The 9,249-nt window shown below is 45.3% G+C and overlaps 1 protein-coding gene across 1 annotated transcript; it reads right to left on the bottom strand.

Moving 5' to 3' along the window:
• Positions 1-4,822: 4,822 nt before the first annotated feature.
• On the bottom strand, positions 4,823-8,574 carry LOC139168844 (C-type lectin lectoxin-Thr1-like). The gene is made up of 5 exons (XM_070754587.1): positions 8,500-8,574; positions 8,022-8,113; positions 6,661-6,798; positions 5,925-6,039; positions 4,823-4,890 (listed from the first exon to the last, which is right to left on the bottom strand). The coding sequence occupies exons 1-5, from the start codon at positions 8,555-8,557 to the stop codon at positions 4,823-4,825; spliced, it is 471 nt and encodes a 156-aa protein (XP_070610688.1). The 5' UTR covers positions 8,558-8,574.
• Positions 8,575-9,249: the final 675 nt, after the last annotated feature.

The raw sequence follows: 9,249 nt of genomic DNA, 5'->3' as shown, positions 1-9,249 counted from the left end.
TTATGGACACTGAGAGCATCTGCTCCAAAGACAAATTCCTTTTGTGTCCAATCACACTGTGCCAACAAAGATTCTATTCTATTCTATTCCATTCCATTCTATTCTATTTGCCTTGGAAGGACACAATCCTCTCTCAGAATGCAGGTCTAGCTAAATGTGGAATCAGGTCAATCACTCAATCATTCATTCATTCATTCAATCAATCAATCAATCAGAATAGAGGTGAGAGGGACTGAGAGGTCTTCTAGTCCAACCCCACGGAAGTAGCTGTCTGGTCTCTTCTGGAAAGCCTCCAGTGATGAAGCACCCACAACCTCTGAAGGCAACTTCTGTTCCCCTGGTTAATTGTCCTCAGTGTCAGGAAGTTTATCCTGTATTCCAGCCTGCTTCTCTCCTTGCATAGTTTGCATCCATTGTTTCTTGCCTTGCTGGTCTTCCACCTCTATTCTGATTGACTGAGTAATCAACAACAATGAGTTGGAAGGGACCATGGAGGTCTTCTAGTCCACCCCCCTTTTCAGGCAGGAAACCTTCACTACTTCAGACAGATGGTTATCCAACATCTTTTTAACAACTTCCAGTGTTGGGGCATTTACAACTTCTGGAGGCAGGCTGTTCCACTGGTTAATTATTCTCACAGGAAATTTATCCTTAGTTCTAAGTGGCTTCTCTTTTCCACCCATGGCTTCTTTTTCTACCCTCATGTGCTTTGGAGAACAGCCTGACTCCCTCTTCTTTGTGGCAAACCCTGAGATATTGGATGTCTCCCCTGGTCCTTCTTTTCATTAAACTAGCCATGTCCAGTTCTTGCAACTGTTCTTCATATATTTTAGCCTCCAGTCCCCTCATCATCTTTGTGGATCTTCTCTGTACTTTTTCTAGAGTCTCAACCTCCTTTTTGCATCGTGGCGACCAAAACTGAATGCAAATATTCTAGGTGTGGCCTTACCAAGATGTTATAAAGTGGTACTAACACCTCAGGTGATCTTGATTCTCTCCCTCTGTTGATGCAGCCGAGAACTGTGTTGGTTTATTTGGCAGCTGCTGCACATGGCTGGCTCCTCTTTAAATGGTCATCCACTAGGACTCCAAGATCCCTCTCGCAGTTACTACTGTCGAGCAAGATACCTCAAGGAAAAAACACAAGTCCAGCTAAACTTTTGTAAAAGCACCTTTGAGACCTCTGAAAGGACATTTTGGTCAAAACTTTTTTTCAATCAAAGCTCCAGGAAGGATTCAAAAAGGTTACAGACTGTTGGAAGCTCAACCTGATTCGTCCCCACTTCATTTGCCCTCCCAAGAACAGATCCCTCCAATGACTCCCCACGATCCTTAGGAGAAGCTTTGAAGACCACAAACAGACTCACCTTGGCTGGGTAGCTCACCTGTGGAAGACCAGCTGTGGTTGAAGGAGAATCCTGCTCACAAACAGGGTTTTGGTGTGGTCAGAATGGGGCCCCTCCTCTGAACGCCTTCCAATGGAGCAAGAAGGGAGAGGTTTAGAAGCTCATCCTCACAACAGAAGCAATTCGCAGAGTCCCTGCATTATCAGGAGGGTGGTGGCAGCCATGGGGGAAAATGTGCCTTGGTTAGTTGGGAGGGCTGGGAGGAGGGACCCACCCCCGAGGGGGAAACTCACAGCTGGGGCTTGTTAGATGGCACAGGGCTCCTTCAGTTGTCCCAGGGGTGGGGGAGGCAGCAGAAGGAAGGGAGCAAAGCTCACTAGCTTCCTTCTACTTTTGAACATAGCTAGTCAGGAGGAACAATCAGGATTCAGTTCTCAGTGTAGTTCGTAGCTGGTGTTCTAGAAAGGAATCCAAGGGCATTTTATGTCATGAAAGATCTTTAAATCCTCCCTCCCTCCTTTTCACACTCCACTTGCAAATTTAAGTGTAATAAGTACATTCCTGTCCCTACAGTAAAGGAGCATTCAGAGTTTGTTGCTAATTGCTCTATTAGGGGGCACCTTTTTCCTTTTCTTGGTGGTGCCCTTTCCCTTTTCTTTACTTTAATAGAAATCCGTAGAGTAACCAACAGTGGAAAATGGGCTACGGGTGAATATATGCAAATTTGAAGAAGGCTGGGAGATTTAGGGCAGGAGGTAAGGTGAGGAAGTATAGGAGGGGGCTTTTACAGGCAGAATTTGGCAAAAAAAAAAGGCAGGGAAAAGAGCATCAAAGTTGAAGAAAAAGTCAAAGAGAAAGTCTTATATAGAAGCATGGCGATGTGTCGGTGTGAATTTGACACTCCTACCCTACCCCATTTCAGACAAATGGTTGTCCGTCATCCTCTGAAAAAACCTCCAATGATGGACCATCCACATGTGAAAAAGTCGTTCCACTGCTTAGTAGTTCTCACCATCAGCAAATTCCTCCTTAGTTCCAGGTTGCTTCCCTCCTTGATTAGTTTCCATCCGTTTCTTCTTGTCCTGCCTTCTTTGGAGAATAGGTTGGCCCCTTCCTCTTCTTTGGGACAGCCCTTCAAATACTGCAGCACTGCTCTTATGTCAACCCTGGTCTTCTTTTCACTAGAGTTGACACACTCCAACCATTCATGGAAATGTTCTGACCTCCAGGCCCCTAACCATCTTTGTTGCTCTTCTCTGCACTTTTCCCAAAGTCTCAACAGCTTTTTTTAATATATAATATGGTGACCAAAACTGAATGCCGTATTCCAATTATGGCCTTACCAAGACCTTATAAAATGATATTAACACTTCACATGATCTTGACTCTACCCCTCTGTTAATGTGGCCTAGGATGGCATTGATCTTTTTGGCTGGCTCACATGCAATTGATTGTCCACTAGGATTCCATGATCCGTCTCAAAGTCAGTGTTATTAAGCCAGGTTTCATCTCATCTGTACAGATATTTTTGGTTTTTCTTGCCTAAGTGTAAGATTTTTCTTTACACCAAATTTCATTTTGTGGGATGGGGAGCAATGTTCAAGCCTGTCATGATCTAATGTCTATTCATGGTAGTTTCAGGTTGTCTGCAAATTTTATGAAGTTTTTTTTAGCTGTGGCTAAGATTTAGGGGAGCTCAAAATTATGGGGCAGGGGTTCCCAATTTTTTTTTAAAAATGTTACTTCTCAACTAGTACACTGTGCTAGAGAGAGTCCCGTCCGTATTGCCCCAGAAGCAATCTCTATCAGACACACTATGATACTGTTGAACAAAAGAACAGTGACAATGTATGGATGCAGGCAACCCATGGAAAGAAATCCAGTATAGAAGAGATCTAAGGCATGGCTTAGGTGTGATGGAGTTCGATTTAAATTCAATATAAACTCCTCTTATCTGCTGAACTTTTATTGGAGAGAAGGTGGGAGGGAGGGAGGGAGGGAGGGAAGGAGGGAAGGATGGAAGGGAGGAAGGAAGGAAGGAGGGAGGGTATGAGAGAGAAGTGAGGGAGGAAGGGAAGGGAGGGAAGGAGGGAGAGAGGGAAGGAAGTAAGGGAAGGAGAGAGGGAAGGAGGGAAGGAAGGGAGGGAGGGTGGGAGGGAGAAGGGAGAAAGGGAGGGAGGGAAGGCAGGAGAGAGGGAAGAAAGTAAGGGAAGGAGACAAGGAAGAAAGGAAGGAAGGAAGGTGGGGTGAGGATGAGAAACAAAAGGACAGAGGGCAGTTTTAAATATCTTTCATGACATAAAATGCCCTTGGATTCCTTTCTTGAACACCAGCTACAAACTACACTGAGAACTGAATCTTGATTGCTCCTCTTAACTAGTTATGTTCAAAAGTAGAAGGAAGCTAGTTATAAATCAATCAATCAATCAATCAATCACACCAGCTAAAGACATAAATCTTCACTAATTAGTTGGGTCTGATTGTTCTCACTTCACTCACTGTTCAGAGATAAATGATCTTCTGTAAAAACAGGAACAGAGATCCAGGAATTCTGGAACAGGCCCTCAAAACTCCATCTTCAAGATGAACGTTGTTTTTCCACACACCCTTTTCCAAGCAGCCTTTCTTAAATACTGCTAGGGAGTAGCCAAAAGTCCCATAGAGATATTCACCTCCAAAGCCTTCTTCTATAGAGATATTCATGTCTGAATTTTAACCTCCTGACCCTTGCATCTAACAGAGGTTCCTGATCCCCAACGTCCCCATCATCCTCTGACTCAGGCTCTGCCATAGCTGGGGTTTCTACAGTCTCTGGTGGTCACCCAGGTTCCAAGTCCCCTTCACTCTCACTCTCAGACTCAGCTGGCAAGAACACTGGCTTAGGATACTCAGACGGACTTGGCTCATTCTCCGTGACCAGCTGAGCCAGACGTGGACCACTCACAACACATTGGACGTTCAGATCTTTGCAGCCCTGACAGAGCAGCCAGTGAGGACAACATCTTCAGGGATCTCCCTCACCATCCCATTCCCATCCTAGCAAGAGTCTCCACTCATGTCCGGAGTAGGACTTGGAAACAAATTGGTTTTGGGGGGCAGGAAAATGGGGCTCAGGCAAAGCAGATTCCCAAGCTTCCAATGAAAATGAGATGGAGGTGCCAGGAAGCAGCCTAGCATCAGAGGAGTGACCTTCTTATGAGACCCATTCCCCCTTTGCCCCTTTGATGCTGAGTCTTGCCATGCAGAAAATTTAGGGTGGGTGGGTTCTCAAGCTTTGGATTTCCACAGTCTCCTGGCTCTGCAAAATAAAGGAGGCCAGTCGTGCTAGAGAGAATTTATTTGACCTTCAGAGTGAACCAGGTCAGACGCAAGCTAGAGAAAGCATCCATGAAGTGAAAGGATGCAGAGCAGAAGTTTTGATAGGTGGAGGTTTCCTTGCAACAGATGTTTCACTCCCTCTGGAGCAGAGGTTTGCACTAGAATAAGCACTGGCAGAAGAACGGACGCAAGGATGCACACTCCTCATTGTTCCAGTTCTTGTAACCTGAGCAGCAGAAGACAAAGTTTGGTTATTCTTTTGCAGCGACCCCCTGAGAACCCCAGAAGGTATCTTCAGTGGCTCCTCCCTCATTTGCAGCCCAGGTGGAGAGCCACATCTGCTAAAATGGGCTGGGGGTTCAGCATGACCCTGTTCTTACCATGTGCTAAGGACATCCCTGGATGATGGGGGTGGGAACCAGTATACTTGCCTTGCAAAGAGGCCCTCAGTTAGTCATCGTAGCTTGCACAGAAGAGCATGGGCATGCTGTGGTTGCTGGCCAAAATGTACCATTTCATAAATAGCCATCGTGGCCAGGGTGGGTTCTGGTTTATCTCGATGCCAGTTCACTTCCTCATGTGTCATGTGGGCGTGTGGCTGCTTTGCATTCTGTTTTGTTCTGTTCTGTATTCTGTTCTGTTCTGTTCTACTCTACTCTACTCTATTCTATTTGATTCTATATTTTCTATCCCTTTCTATCCCATCCCATCCCATCCCTGCCTTGCGTTCTGTTCTGTTCTGTGTTCTATTCTGTTCCGTTCCATTCCGTTCCACTCCACTCCACTCCACTCCACTCCATTCCATTCTATTCTATATTTTCTTTCCCATTCCATCCCTGCCTTGTGTTCTGTTCTGTGTTCTGTTCTATGTTGTTATGTCTGTTCTGTTCTATTCTACTCTACTCTGTTCTGTTCAATATTTTCTATCCCATCCCTGCATTGTGTTCTGTTCTGCTTTCTGTTCTGTTCTACTCTACTCTACTCTACATTTTCTATCTCATTCTATCCCATCCCATATTTATTTATTTATTTATTTTATTACTTAGATTTGTATGCCGCCCCTCTCCGAAGGGGATGTAGCTTGTTAATTTAATTGTAACCATCAGCACATACATTTTGAGCTTTTGGAGGAATGATGGCTTTCATTTTTCTTTGCCAAAGGTCTTCAGTTGCCAAGCAGTGACCCCTCCATGATGCGTCCGAAGGGTCCTCCTATTGGAAGCACATCTCCCATTCCCCCCTCCCCTCACCTTGGCTCACCTGACTCAGCCCAGAGCTCCACACAGTTCTTGTTCTTCTGCTTGTTGTTCGGTTTCCCTGATTTCCAGGAGGTGTAGCTGAGCTTGGAGCCATCGCCCCACTTCCAGTTTTCTTCCTGTAATGGTAAGGAAGCCACATTAGCTAACTGAGGAGGGGGCTCTGGCCCAGCAGAGCCCAAGGCAGGTAAAGAAAAGTTGGCAGGTTTCAAGGGTCTGAGCAAAGAGACCACTGAGCCTCCTTTTCTCCATCGGTCTAGTCACTTGCAGTTGATCAAGAACAATTAAATAGGGTTAAACTTCATGAATTCTTGGACGAGTGGATAAATTCTTAGAGAAGTGGTGTCACAGAAGTTAAAATGCAGAAATTTCAGGCTGACTCTGCCCACTGCCTGGAGTTTGATCCTGATCAGGTCAAGGTTGACTCAACTTTCCATCCTTCCAAGCTCTGCTTGCCTGCGCAGAACACGACTTGAGCAACAAAGCAATCAACACCTGGGATGCCCTACCTGACTCTGTGGCCTCTTCCCCAAACCCCAAAACTTTAACCTCAGATTGTCTACAGTTGACCTCGCCCCGTTTCTAAGAGGTCTGCAAGGGGCGTGCATAAGTCCCTGTCCCACTATCCTATTGTCTTCTTTTATCATTATTTTTTAATTATGTTATGTTTTTAGAAATTAGTACTATCCTATACATGTTTGACAAATGAATGAATGAATGAGCAACAGAAAAGGACCTACTTGTGATGGGCGACTCAACCCAATCCAGATGTTGTCGACGTGGAATTTCTGGGAGATGTGCACAGCCATGTCCTCCAACTCTTCCTTGTCATCAAGACAGGCAAGGTGGCAGCCGTGCTTGTACTTCTTGCAGTACTTCTGCAAGAGAGCGGCAACAGAGAGAGGCCCCTGGTCAGCAGAGACCTGTCTCGTGTTTATGCGTGGAGAAACAAAAGGAAATCTTTCCCCCATGGTCCTAGACACCATTCCTCCCCCCCCTATTTTTTATATTTTTCTCCACCTTTCCATATAAATTTAACAAATTTAACCTGTATATATACCTTTCAATATTACATATCTTATTTAATTAATTTAATTAATCCCCCCTTAACCAACACCCGTCTGCCCCTTTAACTATTCTTTCTTGCACTCCCCTCCCTCTTTCTAACTCTTTCCTCCTCCTACCTACTTTCCCTTCACTCACCCTTAACCTCTCTCTCCTTCTCTTTCTCCCTCTCTACTTCCTCTTCTTATGCTCCCTTCCCTCTTCCTCTCTCTCTCCTTCCTGCTTTCCCTTCATTCCTCCATCTTCAATAGTCCGCAGAATATTTGCATTTCAGAACTATCCTAAAAATCATGCGCTTTGCTACCTATTCACGCACACAGCCTAGTGGCTCTCCACTTCAGGCCAATCAGAGAAGGGGCATGCATAAGTGCACCAATGTGCCTGTTCTCATGTCAATGACGGGCTCCTACAGGTATGGTCAGGTACGCATAACTGATATATTTTGAATTGTTTTCTTTTTTCCCCTTCTGGGCTCTGGGTGTTTTTCCTATCACAGTAAATGAGATTGAATGTGTATAATTTTAGAAGAGCTCTGTGTGTGTATGTGTGTACATATAGTGGATAATGTATATCTTTGTGTGCCTGTGTGTAATATCTATGTAACATATGACATATATATGATACATAGAATTAAATAGTATATTTTGGATGTTCAGTAATAATAAATAGGTAGGGAAGTTGTATTTCTAGGCACCCTAACCCAAACCCTTGACTTGAGTGATGTCAAGTTGGCCACCATTAAGCCAGTCACATGACCTTTAAGCCACCTCCAGTCACATGATCATCAAACCACTCCCACCCGGTGATATGGCCAGCAAGCCACACCCACAAAATAAGCCACGCTTACAGTGTGGTAGTAAACTTTTTTGCAGCCCTTCTCTGTATTCACGTTTATACTTTCTCTGTAATCTTATATATACTTGACAACATAAATATTACGATGATGATATTAACTGTCTGGATTTAAATGTAGGCTCTGCCTCGATTTCCCCTCTGGCTGGGCTCGGAGATTCACAGACACGCCAGCCCTTCTAACCTCTGCCTCTTCCCAGGTCTTTGCTTCTTCGAAGACCTTGTAGCAAAAGGCACCTCTGGAGAACCATTCTTGGGGACAGCAGCCTTTGGCTCCTGTGTGGGAAGAGAGGAAACCCAATGGAGAAGGAAGAAGAGACAGCTCGGTCACCACCGGCTCCAGGTGGACTCAGCCTCCCGTCCAGCCAAGGTCGGTGAAATGAGGACCCAGATGGTTGGAGGCAAGAGGCTGATGCTCTGTAAACTGCTTAGAGAGGGCTATAAAAGCACTGGGAAGAAGCGGTATGTAAGTCTAAATGCTAAAGCACTTTTGCAAACAGCCCTGTGTCTTGGAGCAGAGTGGTAGAATGGGATCTAAATTTGAACAATAAGCCAAACAGGAATAAAAGCAACTTCAGCCAGAGGATGTTGGGGGGATTAAATTAGGAAGGGCTTCGTATGCAAGAGACGTTCTAAACAGGAGAGACCCTGCTCAAACTCACCACTTAGGGAGAGGGCCACGACCAGCAAGCCAAAGTTCAGAAACAAGAATCGCTGCATGGTCTTCCTTCCTTCCTTTCCTGTAGAGAGAAGCAAAGAAGAGAATAGATTGGAATTTTTTATTGGCCAAGTGTGATGGATGCAGAAAATGCAGAAAAAAGAAAGAAGATTACAGGACCGCGTGCTAAAATGTGAATGGTTGCAGCAATGGAGTGCGTCTTGTGTAATGAAAAGAAGGACCAAGGGAGACAGGATAGAAGACTTTGAGCAATACTTTTGGGGCCGCCACAGAGAAGAAGAATAGAGTAGAATTCTTTATTGGCCACGTGTGATTGGACGCACAAGGGATTTGTCTTTGGTGCAGATGCTCTCGGCGTCCATAAAAGAAAAAGAGACATTTGTCAAGAATCATGTGGTACAACACTTAATGATTAGGGTACCACCCCCCAAAAAAGATGGTGACATTCATGGACCGGCACCAATAGAACTGGTTCTGTGACATCACCAGCAGTTAGCTACCAGTTCTATAGAACCGGGAAGAACCCACTTCTCGAAAGGCCCTCGGGAAGGCTCATCCCACATCCAACCTGGGACCAGGCTGACCTCCCAGTTTCTTTTGGACTCGCCCAACTGGACCCTGTTTCTGCTCCCTTGGCCATGCAACATCCACGGTGGCACAGTGGTTAGAGTGCAGTACTGCAGCCTTCTTCTGCTGATCACCGGCTGCCAGCACTTTGGCAGATCGAATCTCA

This window comes from Erythrolamprus reginae, chromosome 6 (genome assembly GCF_031021105.1).
Source record: "Erythrolamprus reginae isolate rEryReg1 chromosome 6, rEryReg1.hap1, whole genome shotgun sequence".
NCBI lineage: Eukaryota > Metazoa > Chordata > Lepidosauria > Squamata > Dipsadidae > Erythrolamprus > Erythrolamprus reginae.
This window is presented reverse-complemented; position numbering and strand designations above follow the sequence as displayed.

Bases quoted from the DNA above. Each gene is read 5' to 3' on its own strand.
- LOC139168844 (XM_070754587.1), bottom strand. From the start codon at position 8,557: ATGCAGCGATTCTTGTTTCTGAACTTTGGCTTGCTGGTCGTGGCCCTC. The intron at 8,114-8,499 runs GTGAGTTTGAGC...CTTCCCACACAG, and splicing joins CGTGGCCCTCTCCCTAAGTG to GAGCCAAAGGCTGCTGTCCC. The intron at 6,799-8,021 runs GTTAGAAGGGCT...GCTCTCTTGCAG, and splicing joins AGACCTGGGAAGAGGCAGAG to AAGTACTGCAAGAAGTACAA.